At 44.9% G+C, this 18,464-nt stretch overlaps 1 protein-coding gene across 1 annotated transcript in view; it reads left to right on the top strand.

The window, feature by feature from the left end:
• The window catches only part of LOC139413113 (partitioning defective 3 homolog B-like), a 166,093-nt gene that overhangs the window by 104,349 nt on the left and 43,280 nt on the right, over nucleotides 1-18,464 (top strand). The window contains exons 16-18 of the mRNA XM_071160175.1: nucleotides 1,990-2,034; nucleotides 8,297-8,521; nucleotides 11,529-11,736. Of these exons, the coding sequence (XP_071016276.1) occupies nucleotides 1,990-2,034; nucleotides 8,297-8,521; nucleotides 11,529-11,736 (478 nt within the window). The remainder of the gene's footprint in view (nucleotides 1-1,989; nucleotides 2,035-8,296; nucleotides 8,522-11,528; nucleotides 11,737-18,464) is intronic.

The following is an 18,464-nucleotide window of genomic DNA, read 5'->3' as shown; positions in this document are numbered from 1 at the left end:
GATATTGCTCTAAACAGCTTATTTCCTCATATTAGCACCTGGGTGACCCTGCCAGCCTCTCTCTCTGGTTTTCTTTTCGCTCCCTTCTCTCATTCTTCCGCCATCTCTCTCTTTTCTCAATCCCCCACCTGTCTCCCTCCCTTTCTCCCTCTCCTCTGTTTCAGAGTTAGGTATATCTTACTCTGTTAATTATTTTTTGCCTGTCGCTGGTTTCCAATCCCAGTTCATTAGGGCTGTGGATTGGGTTCCCCCTTCTAAACTAGTCGCACGCCGCTACTGCACATTGATTGGCTTTTGTTAGGAAGAGACCCCCCGCATCCTACTCGCTGCTCCTCTTGTCTTTCTCTTTTTTCGTAATCTCTCTCTTTCCTCCTCGTTCTCTTTCACTCCATTTCCGTCCTTCTTTCTCCTTTTTGCTCTCTCTCCATATTTCTCCCTCACTTCACCTTTCTCCTACTCCCCCCCCCCCCCCCCCCCCCCCCTTGAGGTTGTTATCTGAGGATGGGGGAGCGTTACCAGAGGCATGGGGACTGTATGACACTGTGACCCTGTGCTGTGTGTCACATTTGTAGGGATCATCCACTTTAATAGGGGGTAGTTTCCCATTTCCAAACGGGGGTTAAGCCCGGGTGAGTCAAGTCTGAGGGTTTATTTTTGCACTAAGCAGAAAGTAATAAGCAATATAAGCTCTGGTGCTTAGCAAATGTTTTCCTACGGGGACTGTAGGGTGCGGTGCACAAGCAAAACACGGGCTTGCATCTCAAATGGCACCCTATTCCCTATTCAGGAACTTTTTGACCAGGGCGTATACTTATACATCAAGCTGCCTCATGCTACAAAGCGATTTATTTGTGTAGGGAATAGGGTGGCATTTAGGACGCACACATGACTTGTTTAGCGTTTCAGAGGTATCCGACGTTGGTTAAATGGGCTTAGCCAAGACTGTGGTCCTACCCGCTCACTCTCAAGTCTGTCTTAATGGCTGCACCTGGACCCGTATTTATAAAGCCTTTCAGAGTAGGAGTGCTGATCTAGGATCAGCTTGGCTTTTGAAATCATAAGCAATATAAGGTGGGAACTAAGTCATCACATCTACTCTGAGACCCGTTTTGAATTCAGACCCAGGAGTTTTTCCCCCTGACGACATGACCTGATCTGACAATAGTTGAGTCATGTATATGAACACACACACGTGGAGAAGAAACAATGCGGTTCGCTAAGCTGTAGTCATAATGATCTCACCAACACCAGCAGCAAATTCCTGTCCCAGCTGCAGAACATTTATTTATCTCTGTGTGGGTGTGTGTGTGTGGGTGGGTGAGAGATTGTTGATGCTGCTCTCCGTCTCTGTAACAATAGAAGCAGATTTATATGCACATTATTTTTAGCTTCGAGCCACACAGCTCTCACACACACACACACACCCGCCACCACAACCTTTTTGTGGCTACTGTATTTGAGGGAAAATGCAACGCATGAAGCCAGCAAATATAACAGCCAGTCTAATCCATTGTCCCCTCCGTCACAGCTGCATTTTCTCTCCCTCTCTTTTTAATTTTTCTTCTGCTCTCCTGTTTCTCTGCCGGGAGAAAGTTGACCTCATAAAATATGAAAAGGGATTATTTCAGAGAAATTGCGATGTAATGAAAACCTATTATTGTGTCCTGTGGCGCAGTGCCCCTCTGGCAGCTGATGCCGCTCCCTGCCTGCCTCCTCAATCCTGTTGGTGTGGATTAGAGAGAGGGAAAGACTGATGCGGGCGAGAGAGAGGGGGGAAGGTAGGGAAATAGGGGGGGGGTGGGGGAGAGTACCCCGTTCTTGCCCTCCCCACCCACCCTCTCTCTCCTATACCATATCTCTTTCCCTCTCGCTCTTCTGTCCGTGTCTTGCTCCCTCTCTCTCTTTTTCTCCATCTCTGCTCAGAGAAAACAGACAAAGGCTACCCTTATGGTTTTCCAATATTCACTGTGTGTGTTTTCTGTGTTTCAGTGGCTGATGAGAGCAACATGAGATCCCTGGCAGAGCAGAGGCCAGGTGAAGAAACGTGCTCTTCCCTCTATCCGTATCCCCAACACACAACACACCCACACTCTTCAGACACACACAAACACACACCTTCTCAAACAAAGAAGGTGGGTAAACATTGAAAAAAATGTATGGAAAATAATCATAATTTTAAGTGTGCTGTTACACTGACTGCACAACACATTACGACCTGTTCAGGACTCCTCTAACTCCTCTAATGGTTAAGGAAAGGATTGAGGGAAGGGGAAGCTGATCCTAGATCTGTACTTGGGGGGGGACTTCCCCCTGGAACGAACAAACTTCAGCGGGGAGGTGCTTTGTGTCACTGAACCTGATTTATGTGTTCTCCTTACTCAGCTGCAAGCAGCAGGAAGTGATTTGTTAAGCTACCTCTTTGCTCCGACAGCCCTAGATTGCATTAGACCGGGATGTTCTTAATTTGTCTTCTTTCACTTAAGTGAGAAAGAGGGTGCAGGGATTGAATGAAAGGCTTGTACGCATGCCCCCCGCAGACACACACACACACACAGAAACACACACACCTTAAATCTACCACAGCATAAACTGTTGCCGCATAACGACGACTCTACAAGTCCCACCCCCACAGTAAAGTACCACACTCAGCCCCCCCCCCCCCATACACTCAAACCTATTTTTACCCATATGATTTCCCTTAAAGGCCATTTCTGATCGGTAGTCACAATCACCCTTATGGGCTATGATAAATAAATATTCATTTTCTACATCAGCCTCTAACTGATGTGGACGCTAATGCGTATTGACAGGCTGCACTGAGTCCAGTTTGCTGACGGGGCCGTATTTGACGTGGTCCCCGTGCATGATTCTTTATAGGCCTTGACATATTTCATTAGTAGGATGGTCTTTAAGAGGGGCTCCGCCTCCGGCTTTAATCTGGCTAAAACCGCTGTGTGTGCGTGTGTGTGCGTGTGTGTGTGCGCAAAGAAACACTAACGCGTAGACACATGCACCTGAGGATTACACATGTGCATGTGTGTGACATAGAAAGAGGGATAGCTCCAGTAATCCTCAGGCCCTCTGAATAGACTAGAGTGTGTGTATCAACAGCCAGAGGAGAACCTGCTAATTTAGGAGAGGGGGATAAATGGATGTTTGGAGGGAACCTCTCTCTCTCCATCTCCCCGCTGTGGTCTCTGTCTCCATCTCTCCATCCTCCTCTGGCTGTCCCCCGGCTCTTAACATCTTCCCCTGGCAGCTCTACTCATACACAGGTCTGGGAACGCTTCCAGCGCACACACACACACACACCACTTAGTAGCCCTGCGCACACACAGCTTCTAACAAATTTTGTCTCAGCTGTTTCAAGCGTTTGGTGCGTGCGTGTTGTGGTGTGTGTGCGTGTTGTGTGTGTGTGTTGTGTGTGTGTGCGTGTTGTGATGTGTGCGTGTTGTGATGTGTGTGAGCGTGTTGTGGTGTGTGTGCATGTTTTGCTCCACTGATGCCTGGTTTAGTTTCTGTTGGAGATGGGGGATATCCACCCACGCTGAAGCCCCGTTAGATGCGGCAAACACTGGCTAGCTTCTGGCCCGCTGGGCAACTGGCAGTGCCCGTTATTTAGTTTTGTCCCCTTCTGCAGTTAGACTTTGAAAACATGTAGCCTTCCCTTTTCCCCTGCCAACACGGAACCCTGCTTTGTTGTAGTTCGTATCTCTCTCTCTCTACCCAGCCCCGCTCTCCCTCATCTCACTGTTGTTGATTCAAGTTGAAAGTCACCATGTTGGGCTGATTTGAATTGATGGATCACTCTGTAGCGGGAAGGGCCATCTGTCTGTGTGTCTGTGTGCTCTGCCCACACTACATGCTTTGTGGTCTATCGCAGTGTAGTCGTGCATTTATTAAACCTAGCTTTAACAAATGATACATGTCCCATCTCTAGTCCCTGCCCCCCTCTCCCCCTCCCATCCCCTCTACGTGACTAATCCACTGAAGGTGAGTCTGTAATTATGAAATGGCCTTTTAAGTCTCTGACCATTATTAGAGCCATACGTCTAACTGAGCAAATATGCAGCCATAGGCTCCATCTATACATCTAAACACGATTACTGCCTTCTGCCTGCATCTGTGTCCCGTCCGGGGATGCATTGTTAGTGATTTATCAGAGTGCACTCGGGGAGCAGATAAGCTATGATTGGTTGCAACGTTAATTGGAATTAAATTGTGATTGGTAGGGACCTTAATTGAACTGTACTTTGATTGGATGGAACTTTTGAGTTAAGTTAATTATTTCACAAAAGGTAGTGGCCACTTACAGTTGAAGTCGGAAGTTTACATACACATTAGCCAAGTACTTTTTCCACAATTCCTGACAATTCCTAATAAAAATTCACTGTCTTAGGTCAGTTCGGAACACCACTTTATTTTAAGAATGTGAAATGTCAGAATAGTAGTAGAGAGATTTATTTATTTCAGCTTTTATTTATTTCATCACATTCCCACTGTGTCAGAAGTTTACATAACACTCAATTAGTATTTGGTATCATTGCCTTTAAATTGTTTAACTAGGGTCAAATGTTTCGGGTAGCCTTCCACAATCTTCCCACAATAAGTTGGGTGACTTGTGGCTCATTCCTCCTGACAGAGCTGGTTTAACCGAGTCAGGTATGTAGGCCTCCTTGCTCGCACATGCTTTTTCAGTTCTTCCCACAAATGTTCTTTGGGACTGAGGTCAGGGCTTTGTGATGGCCACTCCAATACCTTGACTTTGTTGTCCTTAAGCCATTTTGTCACGACTTTGGCGGTATGCTTGGGGTCATTGTCCATTTGGAAGACCCATTTAACTTCCTGACTGATGTCTTGAGATGTTGCTTCAATATATCCACATAAATTTCCCATCTCATGATGCCGTCTATTTTGTGAAGTGCACCAGTCCCTCCTGCAGCAAAGCACCCCCACAACATGATGCTGCCACCCCCGTGCTTCACGGTTGGGATGGTGTTCTTTGGCTTGCAAACCTCCCCCTTTTTCCTCCAAACATAATGATGGTCATTATGGGCAAGCAGTTCTATTTTTGTTTCATCAGACCAGAGGACATTTCTCCAAAAAGTACGATCTTTGTCCCCGTAGTCTGGCTTTTTATGGCTGTTTTGGAGCAGTGGCTTCTTCCTTGCTGAGCGGTCTTTCAGGTTATGTTGATATAGGACTTGTTTTACTGTGGATATAGATCATTTTGTACCTGTTTCCTCCAGCATCTTCACAAGGTCCTTTGCTGTTGTTCTGGGATTGATTTGCCCTTTTCGCAACAAAGTACATTCATCTCTAGGAGACAGAACGCGTCTCCTTCCTGAGCGGTATGACGGCTGAGTGGTCCCATGGTGTTTATACTTGCATACTATTGTTTGTACAGATGAACGTGGTACCTTCAGCCGTTTGGAAATTGCTCCCAAGGATGAACCAGACTTGTGGTCTACCATTTTTTTTCTGAGGTCTTGGCTGATTTATTTTGATTTTCCCATGATGTCAAGCAAAGAGGCACTGAGTTTGAAGGTAGGCCTTGAAATACAATTGACTCAAATTATGTCAGTTATCCTATCAGAAGCTTCTAAAGCCACGACACCATTTTCTGGAATTTTCCAAGCTGTTTAAAGGTACAGTCAACTTAGTGTATGTAAACTTCTGACCCACTGGAATTGTGATGCAGTGAATTATAAGTGAAATAATATGTCTGTAGACAATTGTTGGGAAAATGTATTGTCATGCACAAAGTAGATGTCCTAACCAACTTGCCAAAACTATAGTTTGTTAACAAGAAATGTGTGGAGTGGTTGAAAAACAAGTTTTAATGACTCCAACCTAAGTGTATGTAAACTTCCGACTTCAACTGTACATGTGCATTGCTTACTGTACCACTCTGAAACCTGTTTGTTTTGTTGCATCTGCCTCTCCTATACATTGCCCTATGAACACTAAGTTATTCTGTTTTCATCGGGTACAGCTCAAATGTCAACACCCAAAGGTTGTGGTATTAAAATAGGTTTGAAGGTGTCCACCCACCCACATTATATACCTTTTCCATTCATTGGAAAGGGGAAAGTCTAGGTTGTTTTACTAGTTTGCATCACAGATGGGAGATGGAAAGGTAAACCGATAATGTCTATCCTTCATGATGATGAGAAGAAGAGCGAGGCTCACACACACACACACACACACACACACACACACACACACACCCCCCGACACGGACAGAGGTGTCTCCATGACAACTGACCTTTTTAAATCATCCACTGCAGGGAGAGGCTGCTTAAAACGTGGCATTTCTGTCACCGGTGGCGCCCTTGCTCAGTTGAGCTGCAGAAACGCTCGCTCTCGTCAAAGAGGGGAAACGCTCGCTCTAGTCAAAGAGGGGAAACGCTCGCTCTAGTCAAAGAGGGGAAATGCTCACGCTTACAAATGCATCAATATCTCAGGTGCCACCTACTGCCAATGTTCCCATGAGCAAGTAACTTAACCCCCAAAATTGCTCGTTGGTCGATGCACTGTGGCTGCCCTCCTGCTCCAGCCTCTCCAATCTAATGTGTGTTTGTGTATGAATATCAAGGGTTGGATTAAAGCAGAAGACAAATGTCCATCTTGCGTAGACTAATAAAGTATATCTTCTCTTAGTCTCTCAAGCCTAGCGCTCTGTGTGTTTCTGCTGTCGGTTTGAAACCCTGTACCTTACAGTGTGCTGCAGTATTCGAGTCGTGAAGCATTCCGGTGTGTGCTTGAATGAACGAACCCACATTGCGCATCTGGTCCACAGCAGGCAGTGATCGTTGTCAAACGTTATTAATTTACATCTACATTCACCTATATATCCAGTGTAGGTATGTCAAATGGGTGAACGTATGTATGTGTATACATACATACACACACACACAGGTGGTGTTGTGCTTGCAAATGCACACAAGCGTGTACTGCACACACACACACACACACACACACACACACACACACACTCTGAGCCCAGCGTTCACTGCTGCAACCCAGTAGCAAGCAGCTTAATTCTATCAGGCTGCTAGCCGGACAGCCACAATTACATTTGTGACACAAATCCTGCTTCTCAAATTGAGCATTTTATTCCTGAACGCATCCGCTCTCTATTTATAACCCCTTATTTCACACAAATCCCACTTCTTCCTCAAAGTCAATTTAGGACTTAAAAGCCACTGCTGCTGCAGTCCTGCTCACTTTCCCTCCTTTCCCCTCGACTCTATCGCCCACTCTCCAAAAAATCAATTTCAAGAGGAATATTCTCAAGCTTTGAAGACTGAGTCGACAAAAGAGAGTCTAAAACGAGAACATTTTGAGCGTTTGCCTTCTCCGAGAACGTTTTGAAGAATAAATGTCTTGCAAATCCCTGGTGTGAGTTAGAAATAAACACTTAGAAATAGTCCCTTTTTCAGTCGGTTTTAAAGTATTTTCTGTACCTTTTTAGCAAAATAGCCAAATGAAGGATTGGGGAACGATTTGGGACTGACTGTGTGTTTCTCGCCACATCCCCTTTGCTTGTCTGTCTCTGCGGCCTACTTATGCATGCCTTGGTCCGGTGATGGACCTCTGTGACTAACCTACAACACTAGCCGTTGGACCGACCTTTTCTCCTTACAGAGCTATACCGTCCTGCAGGTTTTTTGCTCCAACCCTAATTTAGAACACCTACTGCTCTAGCTGCTCACCAGGACTTTTTTGTTTGTTACAGCAGGGTCGAAGCAAAAAACCTGTGTACCCAGGAGCTCCCCATGAAGAGGGTCTGGCCATGTGTTTGACACCTTTTCCGGCATGACCCTTTTTGTTGTTCCTTTTTCTCTTCTTTCTTTATCCACTCCCTTCTTCGCTCCCTCTGTGTCCTCCCATTTTAGTTTTTTCTGTTGGTTCTCACCCTCCTCACTTCTCTCTCTTTTACTCCGTTCTCTTCATTAACTGGGATCTTCCTCTTGTAGTCTGTCCTATCGTCTTCATGTGCCTCCTCTTGCTTTCTGTCTCTCTTCCTCCTAACAGTGGCCCATGCCTGTGTACTCACGGCAGTCCTTTGGCACTCCTCCACTCCCCTTCATCCTCTTCCTTTGCTTTTACATGAATGCATCCCTCTCTCTCGCCTCGTATCTTTTACACTCCCCAACTCCCCATTTTAAATTCATCCATTTCTCCCCAACCGCTCCTCTTCTCTCCCCCCCTTCCTCTCTTTCCACTTCCTGTCCTCCTTCCTTCTATCCATGCTGACCGGGGGCTCCCTCCCTGTCTCTCCCCTTCTCAGAGTCCTCATCCAGGGGGAGTGACCTGGGTCCCACCTTGGGGCTATGGAAGTCCTGCTCCTTGGAGAGTCTCCAGTCGGCCGTGTCGGAGGCCCGGCAGCTGAGCCAGCAGAGCCAGGTGCCCTTCCACCGCCCCAGGCCCCACATGGTGCGGGGGAGGGGCTGCAACCAGAGCTTCCGCACCGCCATCGACAAGTCCTACGATGGGCCCTCGGAGCCGGAGGACGGTAAGGGAAATGGGAACGTCTGTGGGGCAAGTGAATCCAGGTAAAAGCTATGATCCCTTATTGATGTCTCTTGTTAAATACACTTCAATCAGTGTAGATGAAGGGGAGGAGACAGGTTGAAGAAGGATTTTTAAGCTTTGATACAATTGAGACATGGATTGTGTATGTGTGCCATTCAGAGGACGAATGGGCAAGACAAAATATTTAAGTGCCTTTGAATGGGGTATGGTAGTAGGTGCCAGGCGCACTGGTTTGAGTGTCAAGAACTGCAGCGCTGCTGGGTTTTTCACGCTCAACAGTTTCCCGTGTGTATCAAGAATGGTCCACTACCCAAAGGGTATCCAGCCAACTTGACACAAAGGTGGGATGCTTTGGCGTGAACATGGGCCAGCATTCCTGTTGAACACTTCTGACACCTTGTAGGGTCCATGCCCTGACAAATTAAGACTTTTCTAGGACAAAAGGATTTGCAACTCAATATTAAAGTGTTCCTAATGTTCTGGACACTCAGTGTATAATTGCCTTTGGACCGATTTATTCAGAAATATCCACATATGAGTTGTATAAACTTTGGTTTATGAGTCATTTAGCCATTGCGTAACTCGCTGACGTTCGCTGCAAAACGCAGAGGTCGCAAAAGGACACACTGTTTAGCGGCTCAATGTACATGTAGTCAGCGTTTCTGGGCAGAGAACTTTTTTAATCCCACAGCTGCACATTTTTTATATAACATCTTTCATGTGAAGCCAAAGATCTGTCTGTGTGTGAGCTGTGTGTGTGTGTGAGCTGTGTGTGTGTGTGAGCTGTGTGTGTGTGTGAGCTGTGTGTGTGTGTGAGCTGTGTGTGTGTGTGAGCTGTGTGTGTGTGTGAGCTGTGTGTGTGTGTGTGAGCTGTGCGTGTGTGTGAGCTGTGCGTGTGTGTGAGCTGTGCGTGTGTGTGAGCTGTGCGTGTGTGTGAGCTGTGCGTGTGTGTGAGCTGTGCGTGTGTGTGAGCTGTGCGTGTGTGTGAGCTGTGCGTGTGTGTGAGCTGTGCGCTGTGTGTGTGTGTGTGAGCTGTGTGTGTGTGTGTGTGTGTGTGTGTGTGTGTGAGCTGTGTGTGTGTGTGTGTGTGTGTGTGTGTGTGTGTGTGTGTGTGAGCTGTGTGTGTGTGTGTGAGCTGTGTGTGTGTGTGAGCTGTGTGTGTGTGTGAGCTGTGTGTGTGTGTGTGTGTGAGCTGTGAGCTGTGTGTGTGTGTGTGTGAGCTGTGTGTGTGTGTGTGTGTGTGAGCTGTGTGTGTGTGTGAGTGAGCTGTGTGTGTGTGACCATCTGAGCATCCAAACTGAACCATAAACCACTAGAATTGCCTCTGACTCATCCTCTGGCCTCACGGAGTGGTTGCCTCAGGCTTAGAGGGGGAACCATTGATTCTGACTACAAGATCGGAGGCAGCACCCCCCCTCTCCCACTTTCCCAAAAAGACATGTTGGTGAACCCGGCTGCAAAGTATTGAGTCACTGCAGGTGGGATGGGGGATGTATATGAGTGTGTGTTTGTCTGCCTGTCTACTTCATTGTGTTTATGGCATCTGTGTCGACTTTAAGGCTGTCCCGGCAAAAAAAAAAAATCTTGGTTGACCAAGAGTCGTCATGTTCTTTAAATGTTGAAACGTTATTTTCCATATATAGACACACACCCAATGTGTTTGAACAAAAGCAACTACATACTACACTGTTTGATTAAATAATTAAGACACACAAATGACTCGAGAAAGAGCCCGATGTTAAAAAAATGACAGCGAGTGCCTGTGTGACTGGCACACGTTGTCTCGCTCTCCTCACAACTGCAGCGTGAAGGCTCCAGAGCACAGCAAGTGTTTATTGCACTGTGTTAGCTGCAACATCATTTCAGCCATTTAGTTTATTACTTGTTTCTGACTGAAAAGTTATGTTACCGAAATCCCTAATTTGTTGAGTAAAAACATTCCCTATTCCCTCAACCGTTGCTCTCTTTACTTGACACATGTAAGCATCATAAGTATGTGGCCAATAGGGCCTGACCTATAGCTTTACATAATCACAGCAATAAATTGGTTTGAACAATCTCTGAACACAGTAACACGTGACAGCAAAATGGAGGACGTGAAAAAGAAACTCGGAAACGGGTGAATGTTTACTGTTTGCTCAGGGGGGAAAGGGAAGTCAGATATGTGGAAGACATTTGACTTAGTTGTGGAAACTACTGGAAAGCCAGGAAAAAGGAGGGCATAGGAGCAAGCGCTGCGTGAGTATTATGTGTGCCAAACAGTTGCTGTTAGATTACAATATTATATAGTTTTCTGACCATTTGGAAGTGTAAACAACACTAAATATGTAAGTGTACCAGAGTCTGTGCTAATTACAGAAAACTAAAAACAGTTGCATGCATTGGTGAACTGGCTTTATTTATCGTTTAGGCTAATTATTCATAGCTCCCTTTATTACATTATTAAACTAAAATGCTTGATTGCATTTCAAAGTATGACCGTCTCGTATGCTGTGTGATGGCATGAACGAATGAGTGATAAATACAATATATTGAAATATAGGCCTAAATAAGTTATGGTATTAAGACTAAACTGGATGTGCTCTTAAGCCTACAGCTCCATGGTTGTTACTATACAAAGCCTACTAATGATAACGACATTGCTTATTATTATAATGACAGTGACCGTATCCAACGCAGGAGAATTCGCATTTGTTATAAAATAATATTAGATTCATTAGTGTTGCATTGTTATTCTTTGCATAATATAACCATATACAATTGTATGTCTTAGAGTGATGGACTGTGCCCTCCCCAATGGATAAGTCCACTGAGAGAGGCACGAAACAGACCGTGTCTTGTGCACCATGAAATATATTTTTTTTCTTGCGAATGCTCGACTAAAGAAATCTTGGTCGACCATCAGTCTATTGACCAAACAATCGTCCAGTCGACGAAATGGGGTCAGCCCTAGTTGACCTTTTTAACCTTTGCTACCTCCCTCTCAGATGACCTGTCAGAGCAGAGCTCAGGCCGAGACACGCCCGTCAGTGGCTCATCCCGCCAGGACCAGATTGAATCAGAGGCAGGGAAGAAGAAGAAGAAGACCAAAGGGAAGAAGAAAGAGAAGAAAAGCAAAGAAAAAGTGAAGAAGAAAACCGAGGATTCTGAGGACCAGGAGAAAAAGGCCAAGAAAAAAGGATTTGGGCTCTTAAGGTAGGCAACCATTTACAATTTTACAATTCCGTAATTTAGCAGATACTCTTATCCAGAGCATAGATTTTTGTACGGGTCCCCTGTGGGAATCAAACCCACAACCCTCGCGTTGCAAGCTCCTTGATCTTCCAACTGAGCCACACAATGTTTCCACTCTTTACGTTTCATAATATGTATCTCTGAATTCTAGTTCCACTCTTGCTTCTTTTAGCACTCCCCTTTTCCAACTGTTCAGGTCATTCAACCACTGCTTATTCCAGTATGACTTACCCAACGTTTTCACCATCCCAATAAGCACCTAACACAAATCTCACAATTTCTTTCACTAGTACAGGGCATTCCAAACCTGTTCCTGGAGAGCTACCCTCCTGTAGGTTTTCACTGTAAACTCAGTTGTAAACTAACCTGGTTCAGGTTATCAACTAGCTAATTATTAGAATCAGGTGTGCTAGACTAGGATTGGAGAGAGAACATACAGGAAGGTAGCTCTCCGGGAATAGGGTTGGAGAGCCCTGCACTAGTTCTAAGCTAAGAATGATGTTGCTGAGATTTAGGGTAAATGTGGTACTGTATAGTAAAAAGATGGTTATCGATCTAGTCTTGTTATTACACCGTAGAAGTTCAAACATTTGTCATTCGATTGCGATGCGATCAGTGTCTATCGATTTTAGGCCCTCGGATAAGAATCCAATCGTCCAGCATGTCCGTGGTAATGGTGGGGAGATGTACACAGTTAACATCTGGCTTGGTAGCAGGATGGACACACATACACACACACAACCTTTTACTAGGTTTGTTTCTGGGAGGGTTGTTGGTTGCAGGTGGGAGATGGAGAGGTCACAGGACAGGGCTGTTGTTATTGGACCTCTTATCACACACGCGCACAGATATGCATGCACACACATGCACACACACACGTATGAATGCACGCACATTGGCACAGTGTGCATACAAACAATTACAGGAAAGGGCTGTTGAAATCCAATTGGTAGTTACGATCTTGTCTCATTGCCGGTACTCCCCAACGGACTCGGGAGAGGCGATGGTCGAGAGTCATGCATCTTAACTACTTCTTAACACACTGCTCGCTTAGCCCGGGAGCCAGCCACACCAATGGGTCGAAAGAAACAGTCCAACTGAAAACCGAAGTCAACGTGCAGGCGCCGGCCCGCCACAAGGAGTCGCTAGAGCACGATGAGATAAGGAAACCCCCCCCCCCCCCGCCAAACCCTCCACTAACCCGGACACTATGCGTCGTCCCATGGGGCTCCCGGTCTGTAGTGGCGTCTCAGAACTCCGATGCAGTGCTTTAGTCCTCGGCGCCACTCGGGAGACCCTTCACACACACACACACAGACTTGCAAGTGCACACACACACACATCCATGCTCACACACTCACACACTAACCACACTCACACTTTCTCTCACTCTCACTTACACTCACCACACACACACTCCATCACACACTCTCTCGCTCTCCAGCTTGTTCGAGACATAGCCTAGTGCGCTCTCTGACTACTCACTGGGTTGAAGGCTTTAGCCAGGACATTCTTGAACTGTTTGACTGAATCAAAATTCCGGGAAACATTTATATTGCAATTCAACATCCAGCCAAGTGCAGCCTTAAGCGCAGAGTGCAGCTGGAGCACAAGTGGAGGGCAAGACACTTAAACGCTCCCAGATTTCCCACCAAACACAGGCTCGGTTCACTCTGGCCTGATGATTGCATGTGAACTATGACTTAATTAGCTGGAATACGGCGTAGCTCCAAATCTGCATCCCAAATGGCACCCAAGTCTCTATATATGGCACTACTTTCGAGCAGGGCCCATAGGGCTGTGGTCAAAAGAAGTGCACTATATCGGGAACCGGGTGCCATTAGAAACACATCCAATCTAATTCGTAGATCACAAATGTTGTTTTACTCTGAAGGCAGTATTTCAAACTGGGAAAAATTAAAAGACACGTGATTCCAATTCCCCTCTGATCGAAAGCGTGTAGCGGGACCGATGCATTTCTTTCATGGCCGTTATTGTTGCTATGCATGTACTGTATTATTTTTTGGGGTGGCCAGATCCTTTGTTTGTGTAGGCAGGACTTCCACAAGCCATTGTGTTATTTGGACTCAACAGGGCTATTCTGAAATCAAAATACTGACAGTGCCAATATTAGCTGGATTATTGCATGTTTCTCTTTATATTGCTCTTTCTTTGTCCTGAGTTTCTTTTATTTCCCTCTTCTTTTGTTCCCTTTTCCTTTTAATTTCATCTGTTCTCTCACTCTGAGAGGACAACAGTATGGTATCTACATTCACAAAATCTAGTCGATACTTCCATCGCAGCTGCACTCCCCCCACCGCCATCCACGCACTCCTACACACTTCATATTCATACAACCCCCCCCCAACCATAAAGACAGTCTTCGATTCTTCGATGCGAGATGACTGGTTGTCCCTTCGGTACCTACAGTAGTAGAGATTGAAGTGTCCTTGCTGAGCGAACCGCCTGAGGGAGTTTCGGCATTGACAGGCCTTTTGAAGATCAGCCACATTACTCGTCAGCCACGTGAGACTCCTCACCGTGTGCATACATATACAGTGCACTCTCTCATAGGCTCTTATGAAAGATGTGTACGGTATGTTCAGTACAGAGACTGGTGTGGCAGCTTTTTCAAAGTGCCGGTGGAGCCTAGAAATGACTACATATTCTCATGGGTATATGTGTGAGATGTCTACATTTTCTGTATGTTGAGGTGTCTCAATGGTCCTGTCAACACGAGCCTGCCTGTTTTGAGGTCCTCTTCCTGGCTGTAGCTGACTGGCAGGGCCCAAATACCCAACCCGTAATTGTGTTCTCAATAGTAGGCTGATTGGGTATGCAAAAATAGGACGTTTTATAGTAAGTGACATTTATAAAGTTTTGTGCGCTTCAAATGCCAAGATGTCATACTCATTTCAGATTTTCATCTAGTACGATTTCGCTGCATGCTATTAAGGAAAGAAATCGTCTTTTCTGACCCACGTGTGTTTGACAGCAGCTGATAACGAGATAATAATCAGATGAGAGCAGTTCCACAGTTACATTTTAAGGTGAAAAATCTTTGTATGTTAAACCAAAACCAATCATTGCAAAGTTAAACAAACCTTAACTCTACGCACAAGGACTACTTTTAACAATTTCCCCCCATAAAATATATGTATATATTAAAATGACATGAAGAACAGCGCAGATGCAGAGTTGGGTAACAGAATGACAGTTTGTGCTGTTTGTGCCGTCATTCTGTTTCCAAACTTTGCATCTGCGCTGTTCTTCATGTAAATGTGTTTTTGTGAAACGTTCAGTGGAAATATGATGAAAGTCGTTCTTGTGTATAGAGGAGGTACATGGTTCATTTATTAATTTTTTTTCCCTTAAGGGTTGGATCAGCTAAATATTGAGGAAAGAATATTGGTTCCATCAATGTAATTGTCTGCATCATTTCCAATCCCCCATATATTTTTGGGGTAAATATATACATCCATACGCACATGCATACATATACACATATACACATATATATACATACCTATATAGACATACATACATACTTTTTAAAAGAATATACCTTTATTATTATTCCCCCTCAAACCCTACCGCCGATCCCCCAATTGGAGTAAACTAATAAACACTTCTGCTTTTACCTTCAATTTATACATCTTATACACATTTTATATACACAGTCTATTTTACAATAGTTATTTTTTGTTTGTTTTTAGTCCTCCCTCTATTTCTGATGTCCATCCAGTTTGATTTCTATTTGGAACTGTGCTATTTCACAAAAGTTCTGAACACATATACATTTTACAGACCCCGTATGTTTTCCATGTTTTATCTTGTTATTAGTCCCACCCTTCAGCTCCATTCAACCTCTCCCATCTATCTCTCAACATCATCCATTTTGGATTTCTATTTGCCATATATTTTTCAACTGTGCTGTGATGCTTCACAAAAGTATTGAACCTTCCTATTCTAATAGCTTCTACAGATTGTAAATTATAAATAAACATTTTTGGTAAAATAATAATTATATTATTGATTGATTGACTATGGCTTTTCAAATCACCCAGTATTGCTGTCTGCAGCGTTAGTTCTAGGCAAATGTTGCAATTCTTCAGCCATTCCTGGACCTGTGACCAAAAACGAGCTGGACAATGGACAATACCAAAATAAATGATCTAATGACTCTGCCTCCTCACAGCAGAATCTGCAGAGCTGGGAAGATTGTATCCCCCATATATATAACATTCTATTAGTTGCAAGAATTTTGTATAGTAATATACATTTTTAAAAATGTGCATCCGGCGTTGGTTCGTGGTTCAACTTTGCAATCATTCATTTTTGTTTGGCTTCCATATTAAAGTAAAAAATGGGAGTCTCCGTCTCTTTGTGTTACCAAGGAATTACCCATAAGGAGACTCGTTGTGCCAAAAGGAATGAATGGCACCAGACCTCCACAATTGCGCATCAGTGGACGCATTCTCAGTATGGGTGAGTCTAGTATGATGATATTTGTTGTACCCAACCCGTCATTTTATGTGGTATTATAAGTACACAGTATTTTGTTTAGTAAGTAGTAGCAAAGACCGATTCCGGACACGGCCTGTGTGTATGTATGTATCCGTACATTTGTCTGTGTATTTGTGTGGCTGTTTGTTAGTTGTATTTACTCGTCTGCCTGATCACAGCTTCCATAACAGGCACTTTCCTGTGAGCTGTGTGTGTGCGTGTCCTTATACAGTTGTGCACCCGGTCTTTCTATCCCATTCTGCTTCCCCTCTCTCCGTCACCCTCCCCTCCCCACCTCTTCTGCTCGTCACTCTGGCTCAGAGTGGCTGTCACTAAGGCCTTCAGTGTGACAGACAGACAGGACACGGCCGTCCCCACTGCTATTGCCAATTTGGGGACATGAAAGCCTTGCGCGCTGATCCGCTGTTTACAAATCCCCCTCCGCTCGCGTCGATCCTCTTTCCTCTCTTTCTCTCCCTCTTCCCGGGGACAGATGAAATCCAACAGGGAACCAAGCCAATTAGCGGGGCCAGTTTCCATCATTTCCATCAGAAAGCCCAGTATGTGGTTGTGTTATCCTAAAGGATGGGCGCCATAGACGGACCACACCCTCCTCAGACCTACTGTAAATCCCCCCGTATATATGGCCTGCATCCCGATTTGCCACCCTTCTCCCGAAGTGTCCACTTGCACTTTTTCCATTGTGGATTTGACAATTGTGGAAAACTCCCTTCGGCCAATGCTTACACCAATCCAATGCTTTTAAATCCATGACAGAGTGTGTGCAAGGGCACACCTTGGGTGATTTGAGACTAGTTCTTGTAAGTGGACTAGAGTGCTGGAGTTGTAGGACGTGTTTAGATCTGTTTACGTGTCGGTGACATTAAGCTGTGACGAGCTGAAGCTGAGATGTTTCTCTTAACCGTAATGTTGTTAGCTAAGTTTGTCATGGTTTGTCACACATCATGGGTTGACCTTATTGACGCTTTGAAGGCCGGTGGCTTTTTGTCCTCACAGGAGGGGATTTGTTGACCTTGAAAACATGTCAAGTTGTCTTGGAGATGTTTTTGTCTGTATGTTTTTTTTTTTTTGTGTGTCTGTTTGCAGGTTGTATTTACACCCAAGTTTGTCTCACCACTCATCCTGTGGGTAAAGGATTTACTATAACTATAATCTCTGAGTACTCAGGGCAGTAGTTCTCATTCCATAGTTTTTTTTTTTTCTTCAGATTTATGGAATGTTAATTTGAAAACCAGTCCAATGTCCACCAGCCAAATTGCCTCCTCCCTGAAAATGTTTGTTGTTCTGAGGCACGGCGCATCCTGTATCCTATACCTCTGACATGGCGCAATTCTAATTTCTAACTTTCCTATGGACGTCAACAGAGGGTCGCGCTATCGAGGTGCACAGCCCGAGAAAAACAAATGAGATGTATGTTTTGCCTCATGTTGGACTGCTTCCTGAAATGATTTGGTCCTTTACTTGTTGCTGTGGTGACCTGTCAATCAAGCATTAGAGGGATTTTGGAAGAAGAACAAAAAAACAGCCAAAGAAAGGAAAATCCCCATGCATATATATCAGCTACTAAACAGGCAGGCTTCTTCTTTCCTGTAGAGCGTAGCTCCCTTAGTAGGGCGTAGCTCCCTTAGCACCATTTGTCTATGTCAAGAGGTTTGGACCTCTTGGGGTAATGGCTTGGGCTTTGGCCTGACAAAACAAAGGGCAGTGGGTTCAAGTCCTTTTATGTCTAATCCTGGATTCAGTGCAATATATTGGCATGTACGATGATGGATAACAAGACAAATGGCTTCGGGATAAGTATATATGGACGACTGGATATTCCAGACATATCAATATGGCTAGACGAAAACACCGGTCAACCTCAGACGACGGATGCTCATCATCGACCAATGAAAGCAGCTCATTGAGCCATCGGGGAGTTGTCTCCTAGTCATCTGATCTCCAGCACTTCAGGTCGTTCACTTATCTGGCTGAGTTTGACATTGCAGGCGAGTCGAGACTGACTGATCTACGAGTCTCCTTGCATCATAAGTAACTACTCAATATTATTTGTAGATCGGTCACAATTCACCCATGATGCATCACGGTTTTGATTCTGTTAATCATGGCCTATGTCTTCATGGAGGCTGATTCACCAATGAAAGAAGCTCATTAAGACCTCT

The sequence above is a fragment of the Oncorhynchus clarkii genome, chromosome 7 (assembly GCF_045791955.1).
Source record: "Oncorhynchus clarkii lewisi isolate Uvic-CL-2024 chromosome 7, UVic_Ocla_1.0, whole genome shotgun sequence".
In the NCBI taxonomy this organism is placed as follows: Eukaryota; Metazoa; Chordata; class Actinopteri; order Salmoniformes; family Salmonidae; genus Oncorhynchus; species Oncorhynchus clarkii.
The sequence above is the reverse complement of the archived record's forward strand: the minus strand, read 5'-3'. Positions and strand labels throughout refer to the sequence as shown.